Source organism: Lutra lutra, chromosome 18 (genome assembly GCF_902655055.1).
Source record: "Lutra lutra chromosome 18, mLutLut1.2, whole genome shotgun sequence".
Classification (NCBI taxonomy): Eukaryota; Metazoa; Chordata; class Mammalia; order Carnivora; family Mustelidae; genus Lutra; species Lutra lutra.
In genome coordinates this window covers 34,055,293-34,078,045 of record NC_062295.1, presented here as the reverse complement: position 1 = coordinate 34,078,045, position 22,753 = coordinate 34,055,293, and the positions used below count along the sequence as shown (strand labels likewise).

Genomic DNA, 22,753 nt, shown 5'->3' with positions numbered 1-22,753 from the left:
TCAAATAAATAAATAAATAAAATCTTAAAAAAAAAAAAGCAATAATTTTGTACTGGTCAGCATGAACAGGCTAGAAGAACCTAAACAAAGTTGACTTCTGACTAAGGGGGAAATAAGCCATTGAGAGAGAAGCCCCGCTTAAAACAACCTAGGGAGACGGGAACCTATCAAAAGTGCTTCCCTCCACTGCTAAATGGAAGCCATAAAGCTCCCTAATAAAGCAATAAATAAATAAATAGGGGTGCCTGGCATGCTCAATCGTGGAGCATGTGACTCTTGATCTTGGGGTTGCAAGTTTGAGCCCCACGTTGGGTGTAGAGATTCCTTAAAATCTTTAAAAAGAAATACATACATTTATTTTTTTTTTAAGATTTTATTTATTTATTTGACAGAGAGAGATCACAAGCAGGCAGAGAGGCAGGCAGAGAGAGAGGAGGAAGCAGGCTCCCTGCTGAGCAGAGAGCCCGATGCGGGGCTCGATCCCAGGACCCCGAGATCATGACCTGAGCCGAAGGCAGTGGCTTAACCCACTGAGCCACCCAGGCGCCCCAGAAATACATACATTTAAAAAATGGCAGCTTGGTTTCCTGATGACAGCTCTCCATTGTGTGGCTGAGAACTGATTCGGAAATCAGCAGTCTGGCCTGGGGAGACTGAGCTACAGGCATACATTCAGCTATAGGAGAACTAGAAGCATGCTCTAAAGGCTACCCTTGGGCTGTGGCCAATAGCTAAACTAAGCCATACAGTCTGGCAAGTGGGCCTTGGACAATTAAAAATAAAGTGGGGGGGCGCCTGGGTGGCTCAGTGGGTTAAGCCACTACCTTCGGCTCAGGTCATGATCTCAGAGTCCTGGGATCGAGCCCCGCATCAGGCTCTCTGCTCAGCAGGGAGCCTGCTTCCTCCTCTCTCTCTGCCTGCCTCTCTGCCTGCTTGTGATCTATCTGTCAAAAAAAAAAAAAAAAAAAAACTTTAAAAATAAAGTGGGGAGCTCAATTACGATAAGCCTTTTTTTTTTAAGATTTTATTTATTTATTTGACAGATAGAGATCACAGGTAGGCAGAGAGGCAGGCAGAGAGAGAGGAGGAAGCAGGCTCCCTGCTGAGCAGAGAGCCCGATGCGGGGCTCGATCCCAGGACCCTGGGATCATGACCTGAGCCGAAGACAGAGGCTTCAACCCACTGAGCCACCCAGGCGCCCAAGCCTTTTTTTTTTTTAAAGATTTTATTTATTTATTTGACAGACAGAGATCACAAGTAGGCAGAGAGGCAGGCAGAGAGAGAGAGGAGGAAGCAGGCTCCCTGCGTAGCAGAGAGCCCGATGTGGGACTCGACCCAGGACACTGGGATCATGACCTGAGCTGAAGGCAGAAGCTTTAACCCGCTGAGACACCCAGGCGCCCCAATTATGATAAGCCTTTTGCCCACTAGAATTATCAGGGTGGGTTCCGAAGAGAACAGATGCTCTAGGCGAACCACTTGAAGTGGCAATAGGAGTATGTGGGCATCCACGATGAGTGGCCACAGGGGCTCTCAAGCCACATTGTGTCATACGAGCCCACACTCCATTGTGACCACTTGCTGGGGCACTGGGATTGCCAAAGACTGTTCAGAATCCTGCCAGGTTAGCACAGTGGGAAATGGGCTCACCAGCTCAGCCTGGCCACCCCACTGTATGTGCCTAGTAGATAGCCCTGCCCCACGTCCCTTAAAGGAACCTCAGATGCTTCATGAACTTCTGGTCCCTTACTCTCTGGTGGGGTTAGTGAGAGTGCCCACACATGTGCTGCTGTGGTTCCCACCCCCGAGTCCCAGGAGCTTCCCTTTTAACTCTATGCCACTGCCCTAGAGACCTCTGAGTCCTGAGCAGGGCACAGGACCTTCCAGAATAGAACTTGGAAATGTTTGGGGCGCCTGGGTGGCTCAGTGGATGAAAGCCTCTGCCTTCAGCTCAGGTCATGATCTCAGGGTCCTTGGGATCGAGCCCTACATCGGGCTCTCTGCTCAGCGGGGAGCCTGCTTCCCTCTCTCTCTCTGCCTGGCTCTCTGCCCACTTGTGATCTCTGTCAAATAAATAAATAAAATCTTAAAAAAAAAAAAAAAGAACTTGGAAATGTTTAAAATGAAGACATACTAGGACAATAGATTCAAATGACCATATCACTCTCTCCCCTAGGTCGTCAGGTCTTCTAACACTTTAACAAAAATCTAGCCTTACCATTTTGTTGGACAGAATGCTGTGTGAGATGGGTGGGAGAAAGTGAAGATTGGAAACATTGTTCCTGCCTGTTATGGACTGAATTATCCGCCGAAGTCCTAACCTCTGGTGTGACTGTAATTGGAAATAGGGCCTTTAAGGAGGTAGCTGAGGTTAAATGAGGTCCTAAGTGCAGAGTCTTCGGTAATAAAGACTGGTGTCCTTTGAAGAGGAAGAAATTCTAGAGCTCTCCATCCACAGAAACCAACCCTGACAACTCATTGATCTTAGATGTCTAGCCTCCAGAACTTCAAGAAAATAAATGTGTGTTATGTAAGCCACCTGCTCTGTGGTCCTTTGTTTTGCCTCAGAGCCGACTAATACACTCACCCTTTCCTGTCCAGGGATAGGACATGGCCTATACACATTAACTTATTGTATATAATAGTTTGCATGATAAGTGACAAAGCCTGTAGATAATGTTAGCTCAGTAAGGGAAATATTTTGGGGTAGGATAACTAGGAACTGACCTTTTAAAGATTTTTATTTATTTATTTGACAGAGAGGCAGGCAGAGAGAGAGAGGGAAGCAGGCTCCCTGCTGAGCAGAGAGCCCGATGTGGGACTCGATCCCAGGACCCCGAGATCATGACCTGAGCCGAAGGCAGCGGCTTAACCCACTGAGCCACCCAGGCGCCCAGGAACTGACCTTTTAAAATTGTTTTATAAGAGTGGACTTCTGGGGCTCTTGGGTGGCTCAGTGGGTTAAGCCTCTGCCTTCGGCTCAGGTCATGAACTCAGGGTCCTGGGATCAAGCCCCACATCGGGCTCTCTGCTCAGCCAGGGAGCCTGCTCCCTCCTCTCTCTCTGCCTGCCTCTCTGCCACCTTGTGATCTCTGTCTCTGTCAAGTAAATAAATAAAATCTTAAAAAAAAAAATCTTTTTTAAAAAAGATTTTATTTATTTGACATACAGAGATCACACGTAGGCAGAGAGACAGAGAGAGGAAGAAGCAGGCTCCCTGCTGTGCAGAGCCCTATGTGGGGCTCAATCCCAGGACCCTGGGATCATGACCTGAGCCGAAGGCAGAGGCTTTAATCCACTGAGCCACCCAGGCGCCCCAATAAATAAAATCTTTTAAAAAAAAAAAAAGAGTGGACTTCCTCATTGTTAATTTGGTGCGTTAGGGTCCAGGGAAAGGGAGCTGGGATTACTAGCAGAGGAAGCATCTTGACCAAAGGCATCTATCTGTGTGGAAAATTGCAGTGTGGGCAACAGTCATGTGTAGGGAGGGTGGAAGAGAAAGGGAAGAATGAAGGGAAAGTTAGAAGTACAGAGAGGCCAGCCCGCTCTAAGTTTGTGGCACTCCTCCAGTGAAAAGAACGCTGGGATCAAAACCTGTACCATGTTATCATTACTACTCTATCGTTTACCACCTCTGTGACCCTGGGCAAATAACCTTGGTAAGCATGGGGAGAACGCCAGGGAGGTACAGCTCGTGGCCCATTTAAACTGACACCATGTACACATCTCCTCAGTCTCAGCCCAGTACCAGATATGAAATCTCACTGAAATTTGCAACATTCTCCACATGACTCCCCAAAGCCTGAAGGCACCCAGGCCAGCCCTCTCACCGTCCCTCCTGCTGGTCCCAAGGAGGGTCCAAGGAGAAGGCATGCACTACTGTTCCACCCCATCCAGGATCAAGGAAGTGAGTTCTGGAAGGCAAATAATTGAGTTTTGGTTTTTGTACATTTGGGGGGAAAGAAAATTAAGATGCAAAGTTGACAAGGCTAAAGTAGGACACTCAGAATAGAATGTAATTTGGTACTTGCTTTGGGGGAAAGAAACTGGGAAAGTGTACCAGCTCACACACTGACCAAGGAATTCTGCTTCTGGGAATCTAGCCTTCTATTCTTTTTTTTTTTTTGACAGAGAGAGATCACAAGCAGGCAGAGAGGCAGGCAGAGAGAGAGGAGGAAGCAGGCTCTCCGCTGGGCAGAGAGCCCGATGCGGGGCTCGATCCCAGGACCCTGAGATCATGACCTGAGCCGAAGGCAGCGGCCCAACCCACTGAGCCACCCAGGCGCCCCCTAGCCTTCTATTCTAAAGAACAAGGCAAATCACGTTAAAATTACATAGGCCTTCACTACAGCACTGCTTGCAACAATGAGGAGAACGCCTGAAATCTCCAATAAAAGGAAAATGGCTCCATCATTAAGTCCACTTGATGTAAAATGATGCATGCAGCCGTTAAGTGTAAAGGTTATGAGACCCACATAAAATACTTAAGACAGAATATTTAAAAGATGTAAAATATAAACACTATGATTTTCATTACATGAGAGGTAAGCAGAGAAAAAAATGAGAAGGAAAATGACAAAATGCCAGTAACGGGTGATCAGGGTGGTAGATTATGGGTAATTTCTTTTCTTGTTATTTTCCCAAATATCCAATAATGTCCTTCTATTTCCTTGATTAAAAACAAAAACAGGCGGCACCTGGATGGCTCAGATGGTTAAGTATTTGCCTTCAGTTGGATTATGATCTTCAGAATATGCTTGTGCATGTGTCAAAAATTCTCCATAATAGGGGCACCTAGGTGGGTCAGTTGGTTAAGTGTCTGCCTTCAGCTCAGGCCACGATCTCAGGGTCCTGGTCAGATTACTGGACAAGCAGTCACATCACCTGACCTTTTAAGTAGGCCCCACACGTAGCGTGGAGCCCAGTGCAGGGCTCGAACTCATGACCCTTAGGTCAAGAGACGGGCTGAGATCGAGATGGGGGCCCTTAATGGACTCAACCACCCAGGTGCTCCGGCTCACCTAAGTTCCAAAGCATCCGCTGTGAGCGTTCATTTCTTCCTCTCCACTTGGGAATGCTGGAACTCCCTACTTACTCATGGGGCTGTTAGGAAGTCAAATGGAAAAATGTCTGGGGATGCACTTGATGAACGGAATATTTTATGATGCCAGTGTTAATGTTGGTAGCAGAACAAGCAAGTGCTGAAGGAGCTTCTGCCTTTGGTGTTCTTTTGCGGACACCTCCAAGGAGACACTCCAGAGTACTTCCTTCCGTCTCATATGTTAGGAGGCCTTTGATAGGAAAAAATGTGCTTCAGGCTATGTGATATCACAAAAGCTCCCCTCCCCCCCCCCCCACAAAGCTTACTTAAAATGTTTAGGGAGGACTTTCATCAAAAACCAAGTTTTCGGGGCGCCTGCGTGGCTCAGCGGGTTAAGCCGCTGCCTTCGGCTCAGGTCATGAGCTCAGGGTCCTGGGATCGAGCCCCGCATTGGGCTCTCTGCTCAGTGGAGAACCTGCTTCCTCCTCTCTCTCTGCCTGCTTGTGATCTCTCTCCGTCAAATAAATAAATAAAAATCTTTAAAAAAAAAAAAAACAAGTTTTCGAACAGCTTTGAAAACGATGCAGTGATGGGAATTAGTGGGTGTGTTTCGGTGGGGCTTTCCTTTGCTTCTACTAAAAAGGAATCAACAAGAGTTATAAAACAACTCCTAGAACGGGGAAGAAAGAGACTCTGCAAAGTCAGTGTTTAAAAAAGCAAAAAATAGAGGCACCTGGATGGCTCAGTGGGTTAAAGCCTCTGCTTCGGCTCAGGTCATGATCCCAGGGTCCTGGGATCGAGCCCCGCATTGGGCTCTTTGCTCAGTGGGGTGCTTGCTTCCTCCTCTCTATCTGCCTGCCTCTCTGCCTACTTGTGATCTCTGTCAAATACATAAATAAAATCTTTAAAAAAAAAAAGCGCAAAAAATATAGAATGCCTCTTGTACGCACCGAACTTTACATGAGTTTTGGATTATCCTATTTGAAATCCCCGTCCACCATCGAGGTGGAAAGACAGTTCTAAGCGACTAAAATACTTCTCAGGGAAGTAAGTGGAGCGGGCAAGGTTTGGAAGGGCTCCCCACTTACACATTCCTGCTTCACTGCGAAGTTCTGAGTAGGTAGAGACTCAAGTCAGACTCACTGATCTGTCTTAACTGTGATGCCTGTGGAAACATGACCCACAATTGACTGAAATACTCCAAATGCCCAAGAATGTAGTTTCTGGACAATGGAAGGAACCAACCAACCAACCAACCGAAACAGCCAGGCAGGAGCCATGTCAGAACAGTGGGACTTTATTTCTGTGGGTCCTTTGGTGTCGGATCAGGTGTGAACTCTGTCTAAAGCTTTCCCCACATTCAAGACATTTATAAGGCTTTTCTCCAGTGTGGGTCCTCTGGTGTGTAATGAGGGTTGCGCTCTGACTGAAGCGTTTCCCACACACAGAACACCCGTACGGCTTCTCGCCAGTGTGGACTCTCTGATGTTTAGAGAGGTCTGAGCACCGTTTGAAGCTCTTCTCACACTCTTCACATGTATAGGGTCTCTCCCCTTTATGTATCCTCTGGTGTCTGAAACGGTTGGAAGTGCGGCAGGTTTCCCCACATTCGTTACACTTGAAGTGTTTCTCCCCTACGTGGACTCTCTGGTGCCGTTTGAGGTGGGAGCTCTGTCTGAAGCTATCCCCACATTTGGGGCAGGTGTAGGGCTTCTCGCCGGTGTGTGTCCTCTGGTGTTTAATCAGGGCGGCACTCTGGCTGAAGCTCTTCCCGCATTCTTGGCATTCGTAGGGTTTCTCCCCCGTGTGGATTCGCTGGTGTTTAAAAAGGTCAGAACGCTGTTTGAAACCCTTCTCACAGTGGTCACATCTGTAAGGCTTTTCTTCACGGAACTGCTGCTGGGTCTCAGAAAGACATGCCCTGCGGGAATGTCCCTCACTGGCGACAGAGCCCTGAGGTTTCACCCTCTGACGTTTTACCAGGTCTCGACATTCTTTCCAGCTGTTCCCCTGTTCGTTCCCATTAATGGGCCTCTCCTCTGTCTGGATGTGTGGACAAGGAACAAAGTTTGAAGTCAGGGCACTGTTGCCAAATTCATTATTTTTGGTGTCTCCCTCTTCTGTGGAACCATTCTTGAGATCTGTGGTGCTGGTGAGTCCTTCCTCTTCAGGAGAATTTTCAAGTTTCAGATTTTCTACCCTGTTCTCGTGGGTATCACCACACCTAGAAAACGGGGGACCCTTCCTGTGGAACCCTTCTTGTAGCTGCCCCTGTGGCTCTACTTCTTCTAAAACTTCTTGTTTTGGAATAAATTTTTTGTTCTCAGTTCTGGTTTCCAAACCTGAAACATGAAAAAGAAAGGAAAAATGGCTGACATGTCATCCCTGCACAGGAGTGACACGTATAAGCAGCTGCAATAAAATACCCCCCTCAAAACCCTTTTAATATTCTCCATGAACCACTCCCCAAGTTAAATTATTTTAATCCATCTGCCAGATGTGCTCATATTTACCAGTATAAACCCCATTCCTTTCCTTTTATACCTGCGCCTACACCCACAAACCCATCTCTTTCCCCCTTGCCCATTTCACTATTATAGGAGTCACAATGTCATGACAGAGGCACATCTGGAAAGGTTGTCAAGAAGGACAGGACAGGCCGTACCCCATGAATGGATGGTTTAACAAGAGAAATTCTACTCATGTGATGAGTTATCGTAACAGACACACCACGTGCCTCCAATGTGGGAGACAGATCTTGAACTGACTCAAAGATTACAGGGGAGCAGTCTAGCCACCCAATCCAAAATATCTGAAGTTTACACTCCAGGGAGACTGAATCAGATAAATTCTGAGTTGGGGACGTCAGGCACAACTGAGAACAGAGGGCGGGGACCACTTGCCTATCAGGAGAATCAAGTGAAAAAGGACACACAATTGGTAGAACCTCAGTGCACTGTTGGCTGCTCCTGCCCCAATCCTTGAGCTCCAAAGCGGACATCCTCCAGGCAGAAAGGGAAGGGATTTCACTGGTTTTATTCCCTATTATGTCCCCAATACCTAGAACAGCACCTGGCTTACTGCACACTCAAAATATTTGTTGAATAAATCCCTCTGTAGTAAAACTTCCAGCCCAGGCCTGAAATATGGGAATTCCCAAATAAAACAGCACCCGACAGCCAAAGCCATGCTGAGAAAGAACAAATCACAACATCAGAATTTAAGATACACTACACATCTGTAGTAATCAAAATAGCATGGTACTGGCACAAAACCAGAACAGAGCGCCCAGAAATAAACCCACACTTGTGTGATCAATTACTTGATGACAAACGAAGCATGAATATACAATGGGGAAAAGGCAGTCTCTTTAATAAACCATACTGGGAAAACCAGACAGCTACACGTAAATGAGTAAAGCTGGACCACTTTCTAACACCGTAAACAAAAATAAATACAAAATCAATACAAAATTAAAGACCTAAATGTGAGACCTGACACCATAAAGATCCTAGAAGAGAGTATAGGCAGTAATTTCTCTGAATTGGCTGTTTTCTACACAAGGCTCCTGAGGCAAGGGAAACAAGAGCAAAAATAAGCTATTGGGATTATATAAAAATTAAAAAAAAAAAAAAAAAAGATTTTGCAGAGGGTACTTAGCTGGCTTATTTGGTGGAACATGTGACTCTTGATATCAGGGTTGTGGGTTTGAGCCCCAGGCTGGGTGTACAAATTACTTAAAAATAAAGTCATTTAAAAAAAAGAAAAGAAAAGAAAAGAAAAAAACTTTGGGGACACCTGGGTGGCTCAGTCAGTTAAGCATCCGACTGTTGATTTTTGACTCAGGGTTTTGATCTCAGGGTTTTGAGTTCAAGACCCAGGCTGGGCGAAGAGTTTACTTTTAAGAAAACCCAAACAACTTAATAAATTAAAAACAAACAAATAAATAAATGACGGGACGCCTGGGTGGCTCAGTTGGTTAAGCAGCTGCCTTCGGCTCAGGTCATGATCCCAGCGTCCTGGGATCGAGTCCCACATCGGGCTCCTTGCTTGGCGGGGAGCCTGCTTCTCCCTCTGCCTCTGCCTGCCATTCTGTCCGCCTGTGCTTGCTCTCTCTCCCTCTCTCTCTGACAAATTAAAATAAATAAATAAATAAATAAATAAATAAATGAAATAAGTAAGACTGAGAAAAACAAATACCATAGGATTTCCACTCATAAGTAAAATCTAAAGAAGAAAAGTAAACAAACAAAAAGCAGAATCAGACCTGTAAACACAAGAGAACAAACTGATGGTCGCCAGGAGGGAGAGGGTGGGAGGACTTAGCAAAATGGGTGAAGGGGAGTGGGAGATACAGGCTTCCAGTTATGGAGTAAGTCACCAGAATAAAAGGCACAGCGTGAGAAAGACAGTCGACGATATTGTAATAGGATGTAATATAATGGGACAGATGGTAGCTACGTTTGTGAACAGAGCATAATGTATCAACTTGTCAAATCACTATGCTCTACACCTGAAACTAGTGTAATATTTGTGTGCCAACTGTACTCAAAAATAAAAAAAAAAAACGCACAGCACCAGATGACTGACCCTATACTGAAGACCACCAGGTCATAATCCTACCCCAAAACAGTTTTCAGTCAGAATTCTTATGTTTGGGGGAGCCTGGGTGGGTCAGTTGTTAAGCGTCTGCCTTCAGCTCAGGTCATGATCCCAGGGTCCTGGGATTGAGGCCCACATCAGGCTCCCTGCTCGGCAGGAAGCCTGCTTCTCCCTCTCCTACTCCCCCTGCTTCTGTTCCCTCTCTCATTGTGTTTCTCTCCGTCAAATAAGTAAATAAAATCTTTTAAAAAAATCTTTTTTTAGAAGATATATTTATTTATTTGATAGACATAGATCACAAGTAGGCAGAGAGAGAGAGAGGAGGAAGCAGGCTCCCTGCTGAGCAGAGAGCCCGATGTGGGGTTCGATCCCATGACCCTGAGTTCATGACCTGAGCCAAAGGCAGAGGCTTTAACCCACTGAGCCACCCAGGCGCTCCTTAAAAAAAGATTTTATTTAATTATTTGACAGAGAGATAGAGCACAAGTAGGCAGAGCAGTAGGCAGAGGGAGAGGGAAAGCAGTCTCTCCACTTAGCAGGGAGATCGATGTGGAACTCGATCCCAGGACCTGGGGATCATGACCTGAGCCGAAGGCAGACGCTTAACAACTGAGCCACCCAGGCACCCCTGGTATTTTCCTAAGATTGGAAAAACACAAACCACATAATAAAAGATTAAAAATCCAACCATAGTTGATGCTCAAACAAGGGTTTGAACTGTGTAGGCCCACTCACGTGTGGATTTTTTTGTAAAGATGGTATAATACCGAAGGCAAAAAAAAAAAAAAAAAAAAAGACAATACAGTGCTGTCGGAAAAAAAAGACAATACAGTACTGTAAGAGTCTTTTCCTTTTTTTTTTTAATTTTTTTTTTTTTAAGATTTTGTTTATTTATTTGACAGAGAGAGAGAGAGAGATCACAAGTAGGCAGAGAGAATGGAAGGGAAGCAGGCTCCCCGCCTAGCAGAGAGCCTGATGTGGGGCTCGATCCTAGGACCCCGGGATCATGACCTGAGCCGAAGGCAGAGGCCTTAACCCACTGAGCCACCCAGGTGCCCCTGTAAGGGTCTTTTCCTTATGATTTTCTTAAGAACACTTCCTTTTTTCTAGCCCACTTTAAAGTAACAATATAGTATGTATTATACATAACATATAAAATATGTGTTAATTGACAGTTTGTTACCTATAAGGCTTCCAGTCAATGGTAGGGTATGATTAAGTTTTTGGGGAGTTAAAAGTTATATGTGGATTTCTGGCTGTGGGGGGAAGGGGCTGGTGCCCCTAAACCCTGCATGTACAAGTCAACCATATATTAAAATTTTTAAATTCTACATAACTAGAGATGTCATCGAGAAAAGCCACTTATATAACCAGTAAAACAACAAAGAGTTAATATAAAAAATACAAAGAACTGCCACAAAACAATAAAAAATAGTAACACAGGAAAGGAAGGGAGATAGGATATAAATAGGCAATTCATAGAAAGTCCGAAACAAAATCTGGAAAGATATTTAAGCCAGTAGGAATCAGGAAAATGCAAGTTAAAATAATAAGATACCGGGGCGCCTGGGTGGCTCAGTGGGTTAAAGCCGCTGCCTTCGGCTCAGGTCATGATCCCAGGGTCCTGGGATCGAGCCCCGCGTCGGGCTCTCTGCTCAGCAGTGAGCCTGCTTCCCTTCCTCTCTCTTTGCCTGCCTCTCTGCCTACTTGTGATCTCTGTCTGTCAAATAAATAAATAAATAAATCTTTAAAAAAAAAAATAATAAGATACCATTTGTTCTCTAATCCACCTAGTATTTACTGAGCACCTACTGTATGCCAACCACTATTCCAAGTGCTTGGGATATGTTAGAACCAAGCAGACAAAATCCCCCCCACCTTGTGGAGTTTACAGCCTAGAAGGGGTGGTCAGACAACAAAATGAGCATAAAATATATTCTATAAGAAGTCAGAGGGTGATAAATGCTGTGGACCAAATTGAGGAAGGTAAGGGATCGGTCAGCAACATGGGAGAAGGAGACAATGGAAGGCAAACTGTGTTATCAAAACATGATGGTCAGGTCAGGCCTCACTGAAGACTGAGATCTGAGCAAAGAATTGAAACAAGTCAAGGAGTCTGCTTAGTGGAGAATTGGAGGAAGATTCTTCCAAGGAGAGGTATTAAATAGAGAAGGAAAAGGATGCAGTACACCCACCATGTTCCAGGAGCAGAAGGTCAGTGGGGTTGAAGTACAGTGAGTGAGGGGCACAATAGGAGAGGGGTGGGCTGGGTAACAGGGCCTTGTCGCATTAGGCTTTTACTCTGTGTGAAATAGAGAGTCATTGCAGGTTCGGAGCAGATGTGTGATATAATATTTCAAAAGGAACATGTGAGCTACTGTGTTACGACATCATGCCATCAGCTGAACCCCAAAGTTGCCAGGATGCAGAGAAAGAATTCTCACATATTGCTGGTAGGAGCCCAAACTGGTTACAGTCCTTCTGAACAGCAAAATGGGCAAACATGCCTAAGTCTATTCTCTTTAGGAGTTCCAATAAATGAACACGGAATGATTCAAGAATGTTTGATGTAATGCTATTTCTAATGGTGAAAAACTAGAAGCTTTGATGTCCATTGATAGGACAGTGGATAAATGAATTTGGACTACTCATACAATGAAATATGCCAGTGTTAAAATGAATGAATGAGAGTTACATATGTCGACATGGATAAATCCCAAAAATGTAATGCTGGCAAGAAAAAAAGAAAAAAAGGCAAGGTGCAAAAGAATCATACAGGGATATATTAACATACTGAAATATTAAATTTGCTAAACCTGGGTGGTAGATACACAGATGCCCATTATATTTTTTGTATTTTTCTGTATGTATTTTATCTAAAATGAACGAAAATAAAAAGCTGAATCTAGGGGCGCCTGGGTGGCTCAGTGGGTTAAAAGCCTCTGCTGTCGGCTCAGGTCATGATCTCAGGGTCCTGGGATCGAGCCCCTCATCGGGCTCTCTGCACAGCGGGGAGACTGCTTCCCCCTCTTTCTCTGCCTCCCTCTTTGCCTGCTTGTGACCCCTCTGTCAAATAAATAAATAAAATCTTAAAAAAAAAAAAAAAGCTGAATCTATCACCTAACAATATAGAACAGCAAGGTCCTATTGGGTCACAAAAGAGACAATAACAGCTCTCAACCTGTCTGTGTGACTGGCCCTCCACAAATCACCCACAGCTTGAAATGAAGTCAACACTTACTCGGAGTGACCAGTGAGACCGTGTTTCTACAGTCCTTCAGGGCGTTCTCCCAGCAGAAGTTCCTCTGAGCTAGGTCCAGGTGGTCCCACTCCTCCCAAGTTAGAGACACAGCCACATTGTCAACCATCACCAACTCCTGAAACAACACGAGACCTCCACTCAGCGCCTGCTGTTCCAGGACAGCGTAAGTGACCACTCATCTCTGGATGAGGCCAGACTCCAGAGGAGTCTGCAAACACTGAGCAGGAAGCCCTGGGAATCAAGTAACAACCATGACTGTTGAGTCTTTTCCAGTGAGTCTTGGACTGACTGGAGTTTCAAAGTAACGAAGAGGCTGAAATTCTCTTGCAATCCTGAAAAGCTTTTCTGTGGACTGTTTACACTAATGTGGGGAAAGAGAAAAATCTTCATTTGAGTTATATCACTGTGATTAATCCAAGTGGAAATCTGATATAGATTAAAAATATACAAGTAGCCAGGAAGTCCCAAATTCAGTGCTGGCTCTGAGACTTCATGTGTGAAATGCATACAAATAATTTAAGAAGATGAGGGTAGCTCACTGACAGCAGCTGTTCAATAACATTTACTTTCCCTTCCCATGACCATTGCCCTATAAAATAACCAGCAAGATGATCTTTTGCAATAGCTTATTTAAATCTAAGTTGACCGTTCACAGAGGGTAAAACCGCAGTTCTTAGAAAGGGAAGGTTCCAACACTGGTGTGGGGAGATGTCAGTCCAGGCTTCAGTGATGGGTCACAAATTGACTCCAAGAATCTCTCATTAAACAACAGGAAAAAGTAATATATTTTTAAATTTCCTTGTGTTGTTTTGATAGCTTTAATTTTTTTTTTTTTTTTTTCTGGCTAGGGAGACTGCCCTTCCCAGGGCTAGTCAATTCTTAGAGCAAAAGGCTCAGCCAGGGGGCCCTGGGTGGCTCAGTGCGTTAAGCCTCTGCCTTTGGCTCAGGTCATGATCCCAGAGTCCTGGGATCCAGCCCCTCATGGGGCTCTCTGCTCAGCAGGTAGCCTGCTTCCCCCTCTCTCTGCCTGCCTCTCAGCCTGCTTGTGATCCCTCTCTCTGTCCAAAAAAAAATCTTAAAAAAAAAAAAGGGGATGGGGAGGGCCTGGGTGGCTCAGTGGGTTAAAGCCTCTGCCTTTGGCTCAGGTCATGATCTCAGAGTCCTGGGATCGAGCCCCACATCGGGCTCTCTGCTCAGCAGGGAGCCTGCAATCTCAGTCCGTCAAATAAATAAATAAAATCTTAAAAAAAAAAAACAACAAAAAAGACTTAGCCAATACTACTTAATCTCAAGTCATACCTCCTCTACCTGGCCTGTATACTCCAGGAGGTAACATTCCTCTACCTTCTTCATCCTAGGAGCAGGTAGCAGGCCAACTACAGACAGCCCTATAGGTTAGAGCCTGTTAAAATTATTCAAACCAACCAATTCTAAACTGTTCCCCTGCTCTGCCTTGTCTTTCCTTGAGAAACCTCAGTATAGGCTCTGGCCTAAACCTTCCCCTTGCTCCAGTGTTCTGCCTCCTCACCACCCCTGCTGTCCTTCCCAGGAAGCTCTGAGTGTCGCTGTGCCTCCTGTTTCTAAGATCTGAGTATAATAAAGCTTGTTTTTTCCTGACCCTTGCCTCTGCTTCCTTGTAAATGAAAATCATACTCCTTCCTGTATGTCTCTTCTACTCTCAGTACTCTGAATACTTTCACCCCAACACTCCTTCACTTCTGACACCAGATTTAGGGGTTCTCATATATCAGGGAATTCTGTAATACCAGCTGCGTATCCTAAAGTTTAACTCAATTCTGGTATTATCTATCTGGATATAGACTCAGATCCCACAGGTTAAGCGCGGGGTCCTACAAGACTATCCTCTCCTCTCAACTTAGGTTACCCATTATTTCTGACTTGACCATAAATCAGGGGTTTCCAAGATCTCCCCCTACCAATTTGACTCTTTGCTTAAAGAGCTCACAGTACTTAGGGAAACACTTTGGTTTACCAGTTTATTACAAAGAGATATAATAAAGGATACAGATGAACAACCAAATGAGAAGATACATAGTGAGGTCTGGGAGGGTCCAGAGAGGAGGAGCTGTCCCCCAAAGAGTTGGGGTTTGTGACCCTCTGGATACATGGATGTGTTCACCCACAGGAAGCTCTCCCAAACTCTCACTGTTCAGATTTTTTATGGAGGCTTCATCACATAGGTATAATCAGTTAATTCCATTATAGCCCATCTCCCCTCTGCCGAGTACCATTATCAACTGTCAGAGCAGGGGGATCGCTAAACTTCTAAAAAGAAAAACAAAGTGGTGGAGAATTGCTGCTCTAGCCTAAGTAGTTAACAACATCAAGCCCGTTTCATCTGCCATCTTTCTTCCCCAAATAATCTAGTTAGACGAGAGCGTGTCTTACAATTGGGTAAACAATGCTCCCACGTTGATTTTGTGCTCAGACGTCTATAACTCAAGGATCATTTCCCGGATAGATTTACTTGTCACTGTTTCCTTACGAAAAGGAATTTTCATGCACACCCTGAAGTTAGGACAAAGCATAGTTAGGAAAGAAGGTCTGAAACTCAGCATCCCGGCCACCAAAACACTTTGACTCCTCACCTGGGGTGAAGCCCCACCCAGCGTTCTCTGAAAAGCGCGCACCGCGGCCGCAGCCTTCTCCGCGCTCTGCGGGCAGTGCCTCCGCACCCAGGCCTGGAGCTCCTGGGGCAGGATGCTCAGGAACTGCTCCAGCACCAGCAGCTCCAGGATCTGCTCCTTTGAGTGCATCTCGGGTCTCAGCCACCGGCGACAAAGTTCCCGAAGCCGGTTTAGCGCCTCATCGGGTCCAGCCACCTCCTGGTAACGGAACCGCCTAAAACGCTGTCGCGACTTTTCCGGATCCTGAACGTCCCCGGACGGGTCGGGCTCCTGACGTTCGGGAGAATCTTCCTCCACTTTCACTATCAAAAGTCCATCACGCAGAGACGGCGCGCCGACCCTCGACCTCGCAGCTGCCATCCAGGCTCCTGTCTCAGCGTCAGTGACTTGACTCGCGGTCAAGCTCGAGCTCATCATCCTCTGGCGCGTGCTGACTTTCCCGGAGTTCTGCCTTCAGGTGACAAAGACAGCAAACCCTACAAAGAGCCCCGGAACTCATCGGCTTTTCCCCAGAACAGCGGCTTCCAACTATCCCGTCCCCAGCAGGGCCCTACTCTGCCCGGCCCCCTCTGATACTCCTCCCACCCGCAGGTATTCCACCCACAACCCGCCTCTCCCCGTGACAAAAGTACTAAAAAACGAGCCCGGAAGTGCGTCACCAACTTCCGGCGGTGCCCTCCCTCCCGGGCATTTCCTGGACCTCTCTAGGCGCCCCGGAGGAGTGAGGCCCATCTCTGTGGTGTGCCCTTCCGCCCCTTCCACAGGTACTTTGTGTGTGTACCCTCCTGGAGGAGTTTGCAGTTGCTGAGCTCAATAGAACTAAGTGATACTCTTATTTTACAGCTTGAATGTCATTTTTAAACACGTTGTCTGTGAATAAAGTTTTGCAAGTGTTGGGTCCCCCCAAATTGGGTCCGTGATTAAAGGAGCGAGACTGATACAAAGCAAAGGTCAAGCAAAGCTTTATTTCCCGCCAAGCATCAGGAATCAGACTGACCGTCAAACAGACAGGTCCGGGCCGCCCCTCCAGAGAGGACGACCCCTCCTTGCTTTCCAGACTAACTTTTATAGAGCAAAGGCCATGTGGTTGGGCCTGGCCACACAGGAAACTCCACAGTGATGCTAGGCGACCAATTGAATTACAATTTACCCTAGTAGACATTTGAACCAGCCTATCACACCTTGGTTAGGATTGGCGCCAAAAGGCTCCCAAAGGGCGGGGGCCCATACTCCTTGGTAGCTAGGAGACAGTATGCACCCCCACTGATTGAATACCTCCACCTGGCCTGACTCACCCTTGTACTCGGACTTTGTTACCTGGGACTGCTTTCCAAGACTTGCTTTTAAATAAGTTTCCCTGTGGGGAGCAAGGTCAATTTAAGCTTTACAGCAACAGGGCAGTTCAACCGGGGTGGGGCTGCTCTGGCTGAATAGGCCCTTACGTAACTTTTGTCCTAGAAGATTAAAAATCCACCTGTACAGTGATTGGTAAACAAGCGTCCGTCCATGTGGTACTTGTTGATACAGGAAAGGTTTGTAGAGTACCTGCTACACGCCGAGGCATCCTGCCTGACCCTAAAATTACAAGACTGAGTAAACATAGTCTCTATCCTCAGTCTCCTAAGAGAGTCAGACACTTAGATTGTTACAGGACAGGGTGGTAAATGCAATATTTTGGCATTTATGGACAGCCATGGCTGATGGGGAGGGAGGGTACCGTGAAAGACTTCACCTAGGAGATTAAAGCTTAAAATGTCCATATGGACTGAAGACACAAATTTTTGTAAGGTTTTGTTTATTTGACTGTAAGGACCTATTTAGCAAGAGGCTTTCATTAAAGTTAAACTGTCCCTGCTTCCCTACCCCCAGGGGTCTCACTTAAAAACAAGTCCCGGAAAACAGCTTCAGGTAACAAAAGCCTAGACATAAGGGTGGGCCAGGCCTGGTGGAGATATCCGATCAGTAGGGGGTTGCATACTGTCTCCCTAGCTACCAAGGAGTATGGGCCCCCGCCCTTTGGGAGCCTTTTGGCGCCAATCCTAACCAAGGTGTGATAGGCTGGTTCAAATGTCTACTAGGGTAAATTGTAACTCAATTGGCCACCTAGCATCACTATGAAGTTTCCTGAGTGTGTTACAATCTCATTGGTCACCTGTGCGTGGCCAAGCCTGACCGCATGGTTTTTGCCCTTAAAAGCTAGACTGTGAAACAGAAAGGTCGTCCTCTCTTGTAAGAGGTGCGGCCCCGAGCGTTCGGTTAGATTCTTGATGCTTGGCGTGAAATAAAGCTTTGCTTGACCTTCGCTTTGTATCAGTCTCGCTCCTTTAATCACGGACCCGTTATTGGGGCATAACATGACAGAGAGGGAACACAAGCAGGGGAAGTAGGAGAGGGAGAAGTAGGTTCCCCAATGAGCAGAGAGCCCTCCCCCACCCATGGGGCTGGATCCCAGGACCCTGGGATCATGACCTGATCCAAAGTCAGACACTTAATCGACTGAGCCACTCAGGTGCCTCTGTGTTGACCTCAGCAGAAATCGAGAGTCTGTTGTCAGCCACAGGGACCCCTTACTGTTCATTTCTAATGAAACTTCACCTTCTTCCTTAATCATGAAAAATTTCCATGAAGCGTTTATATCAGGAATTAGGTAGCATGATGACTTAATTTTCATTTCATCCAAGGAAAGTTTTTATTTTTATTTTTAAAATATGTTTATTTATTTGACAGACACAGAGATCACAAGTAGGCAGAGAGGCAGGCAGAGAGAGAGAGGAGGAAGCAGGCTCCCTGCTTCAGCAGAGAGCCCGATGCGGGGCTTGATCCCAGTGATGAAGTTCTAGAACCTAGGTGAGGTTCGGTGGGCTGAGGTCCGGAACCAATGACCAAGAAAGAATTCTTGAGACATCTATGTGCAAAATGGTGCTTTACTAAAGCACGAGGACAGGACCCGTGGGCAGAAAGAGCCGCTGCCCCGGGTAGTGAGAGACGGCAGGTTACGTACCTTGCGGTTGGGGGAAGGAGAGGGGAAGGGAGGTTTCAATGGAACTTTCATATGCTAAAGAGGGCCTACAAGGTGCCAGGATATCAGAGGCCTACCGGAGGCCTTGCCCTTGTGGTTTGATCAACGTTGTCTTTGGGGCAGCCATTAACATCAAGATAGTTGGGAGATTTTTGGTGGGATGTCCCAGTCCTGCTATCAATCATCTTTGTTAGTGAGATTTAGGTTTAGAAGAGATTTAACTATATTTACATTCCCTTCTACCTCAGCCTCCTTCAGTTTTGTTTATGGTGGGGAGGGAGACATTAGGGCTTGAGGAACTGAGTTATTTGCCTCTGGCTATTGATTTGTAAACCAAGGGAGACTCCTGTCGTGCAGGATTGTGATCTCTGCAAGTTAACTATTTGTTTATCGTTTATGGCAGTCAGGGGTGCCTGAGGAATGCTACACACATTACCGAGGGGGAGCGGATGGAGAGGGGGTGCATAGTGCCAGCTTTTGCTTTGTCCTCAGCCAGCCTCTTGCTCCCTCATCACCAGGACCCTGAGATCATGGACCTGAGCCTAAGGCAGAGGCTTTAGCCCACTGAGCCACCCAGGCAACCCCAAGGAAAGTTTTTTTTTTTTTTTAAATATTTTCTGATGTGGCACCAAGCCAAGGTGTACAGATACCCACAGGTGACAGGGCTGTATGAGGTTTTCTTTCTCAAACTGTGGGCCACAGACAGCACTGGAACCTCCTGGAAGCCCGTTAGAATTGCACAATTTAAGCTTTGCTCCAGACCTACTGAATCTGATTCTGTATTTTATTTTTTTTTCTATTTTTAAAAGATTTTATTTATTTGAAAGAGAGAGCAGGGAAAAGTGGGTGAAGAAGGGTCTCCACTGAGCAGGGAGCCCAGTGTGGGGCTTAATCCCAGGACGCTGGGGATCATGACCTGAGCCTAAGGCAGAGGTTTAACTGACTGAACCACCCAGGTGCCCCAGAATCTGTATTTTTTTTAAAGATTTTATTTATTTATTTGACAGAGATCACAAGTAGGCAGAGAGGCAGGCAGAGAGAGAGAGAGAGAGGGAAGCAGGCTCCCTGCTGAGCAGAGAGCCCAATGTGTGGCTTGATCCCAGGAACCTGAGATCATGACCTGAGCTGAAGGCAGCGGCTTAACCCACTGAGCCACCCAGGCGCCCCCAGAATCTGTATTTTAAAAAGATCCCCAAGTGACTTGTATACACAAGAATTGCAAAGAAGAGATCAGATGAACTTTTCTGACGAGTACAAAATTTAAATGTTTTGTGTAAATAGATTACTAGGACACGTAAATATTTTGTGTGACAGTGTGAAACAGAGTTGTATTTCAGGGGAAAATGTGGAAGGAATGGAGCTCCACCATAGGTATCTTGCCTCCAAGCATTTGAAACTAAACTTTGAGTTTGTAACAGGAATTTTGATCATTTTAAAACTTCATTTAAAAATATTTTATGGGACGCCTGGGTGGCTCAGTTGGTTGGACGACTGCCTTCGGCTCAGGTCGTGATCCCGGAGTTCCGGAATCGAGTCCCGCATCGGGCTCCCAGCTCCACGGGGAGTCTGCTTCTCCCTCTGACCTTCTCCTTGCTCATGCTCTCTCTCACTGCCTCTCTCTCAAATAAATAAATAAAATCTTAAAAAAATATTTTATGATGATATTGGGGCACCTGGGTGGCTCAGTGGGTTAAGCCTCTGCCTTCAGCTTAGGTGATGACCTTGGAGTCCTGGGATTGAGCCCCACATCAAGCTCTCTGCTTAGCAGGGATCCTGCTTCCCTTCCTCTCTGCCTGCCTCTCTGCCTACTTGTGATAGCTCTCTCTATCAAATAAATAAATAAAATCTTAAAAAAAATATTTTATGATGATATCATTTTGACCGCTGGACTCTGTGACTGTACCCTCATTATAGTATGTTTGAAAACATAAATACCAAAGGCTTATGTAAATATCATGGAAATAGCTTAACCTTTGGATCCTATATAGTCAGAAAAGTCAGAAGCAGAAAATAATCTAGCTATTTAATAGAAAAAGATTTTAGGAGGGTGTTTCCTTGCTTCAAGGAACAGAATTTATAATAAAAATACAATAATCATGTTTTACATGTTTCAAATCCACTTATACTTCAACAACGTTCAGAAACAAATCATACAACTGAAATGAAAAATTCTGTACATTGGTTTAATATTTACATTAAATCATCTGCATTATTTAACAAGTGAAGAATTATCCAAGTTATATATTGTAGGTAAATTCATTTTAAAAATTCATCTATTTGGGGCACCTGGGTCTCAGTGGGTTCAAGCCTCTACCTTCAACTCAGGTGTTGATCCCATGGTCCTGGGATCGAGTTCTGCATCGGGCTCTCTCTGCTCAGCAGGGAGCCTGCTTCCTCCTCTCTCTCTGCCTGCCTCTCTGCCTACTTGTGATCCCTGTCTGTCAAATAAATAAATAAAGTCTTTTTAAAAATTCATCTACTTAAATGAGTACAATTAATATCCTGATTTATGAATGCAAAGTCCCAGGTAAGGTCAGAATTCCATACGACATCTTTATGGACTAAAGTTTAAATTACAAACTAATGATTTATCTTAAAAGTTGTGCAAAAGCACAGGGAGTCAACTTTTAGGGTCCGTGATCAAAGGAACGAGACTGATACAAAGCGAAGGTCAAGCTAAGCTTTATTTCACACCAAGCATCAGAGAATCAAACTGACCGGTCAGGGCTGTCTCTTACAAAAAGACGACGACGACGATCGCGACAAGGTCACTCCCAAGAAGGCCACTCCGGATAAGGCTGCTCCACAGAGGAGGCCGCTCCCCGGTCGGAGCTGCTCCCAGGACGAGGCCACTCCCAACAACGAAGAGGCGATGACGACAGCGATGATGACAGGAGGACAACACCGATGACACAGACTGTGCTCCCCATGATGCCACTCTGACAAGGCTGCCCCCCGGACAGGGCTGCTCTGGCGAGGCCACTCTGGAGGAAGCCTCTTCCCTGATGATGATGCTGCTCCCGCAGGGCCGCTCACCGAGGAGGCCTCTCCCAGACAAAGCCGCTCCCCGGAATGACGCAGCTCCGGCGAGGGTTCCCGGCGAAGTTGCTGCCGTCTAGGCCGTTCCCCGTAGCGCTGCTGCCGAGGGTCGCGGTGTGTGGGCAGGGCCACTGGCGTCGGGGCCGCTGGTGTCTCGGTGGTGGCGAGGCTGCTGACGTCTCGGGGCCGCTGGCGTCTCCTAAGAGCTGTAGGAGCTATAACAGCTCTTGTAAGAGCTGTGAGAGTTGTAACAGCTCTTGTCAGAGCTATAAGAGCCGCCAGCGGTCCCAGTGGCCGAGACGCCCACACACCGCGGCCGTCGGCATTGCGGGGAGCAGCCTCGCCGCCAGCAGCCTCGCCACCACCAAGACGCCAGCGGTCCCTACGCCAGCGGTCCCGAGCCGCCAGCGGTCCTGAGACTCCGGCGGCCCCAAGACGCCAGCAGCCTCGCCACCACCAAGACACCAGCGGCCCCGATGCCAGCGGTCCTAGTGGCCCCGAGCCGCCAGTGGTCCCAGCGGTCCCGAGCTGCCAGCAGCCCCGACGCCAGCGGTCCCAAGCCACCAGCGGTCCTGAGACTCTGGCGGCCCCGAGACACCAGCGGCCCCGCCCACACACCTCGACCCTGGGCAGCAGCACCACGGGGAACAGCCTAGACCGCAGCAACCTCGCCACAAACGGCCTTGCTGCCAGGAGCGGCCTTGACACCCTGAGCCGCAGCCTTGCCAGAGCTGCGTCATTCCGGGGAGCGGCTTCGTCTGGGAAGAGGCTTCCTCGGTGAGTGGCCCTGCGGGAGCAGCATCATCAGGGAAGAGGCTTCCTCCAGAGTAGCCCTGCGGGAGCAGCCCTGTCCGGGGACCAGCCCTGTCTGAGGAGTGACCACATCAGCAGTGGCCTCGTCCTGGGAGTGGCCTCATCTGCGGAAAGGCCTCGTCCAGAGCAGCCACGTTGGGAGCGGACTTGCTGGGATCATCGTCGGCACCTTTTCGTAAGAGACAACCCTGACCGGTCAGTTTGATTCTTGATGCTTGGTGTGAAATAAAGCTTAGCTTGACCTTCGCTTTGTATCAGTCTCGTTCCTTTGATCACGGACCCTAACATCAACCCCTACTTTCTGCTTTAGCAACTATGTGGCTAGTCTG

The 22,753-nt window shown here is 46.8% G+C and overlaps 1 protein-coding gene across 1 annotated transcript; it reads right to left on the bottom strand.

The window, feature by feature from the left end:
* Positions 1-6,317: 6,317 nt before the first annotated feature.
* Positions 6,318-16,186, bottom strand: ZNF394 (zinc finger protein 394). The gene is made up of 3 exons (XM_047714535.1): positions 15,515-16,186; positions 12,885-13,020; positions 6,318-7,383 (listed from the first exon to the last, which is right to left on the bottom strand). The coding sequence occupies exons 1-3, from the start codon at positions 15,968-15,970 to the stop codon at positions 6,323-6,325; spliced, it is 1,653 nt and encodes a 550-aa protein (XP_047570491.1). The 5' UTR covers positions 15,971-16,186; the 3' UTR covers positions 6,318-6,322.
* Between the last annotated feature and the right edge of the window lie 6,567 nt (positions 16,187-22,753).

Coding starts and splice junctions, on each gene's coding strand:
- ZNF394 (XM_047714535.1), bottom strand. CDS start 15,970: ATGATGAGCTCGAGCTTGACCGCGAGTCAAGTCACTGACGCTGAGACA. Junction 13,021..15,514: donor TGGGTGGGGCTTCACCCCAG/GTGAGGAGTCAA, acceptor GTGTTGTTTCAG/GAGTTGGTGATGGTTGACAA. Junction 7,384..12,884: donor GGTCTCACTGGTCACTCCGA/GTAAGTGTTGAC, acceptor TTCATGTTTCAG/GTTTGGAAACCAGAACTGAG.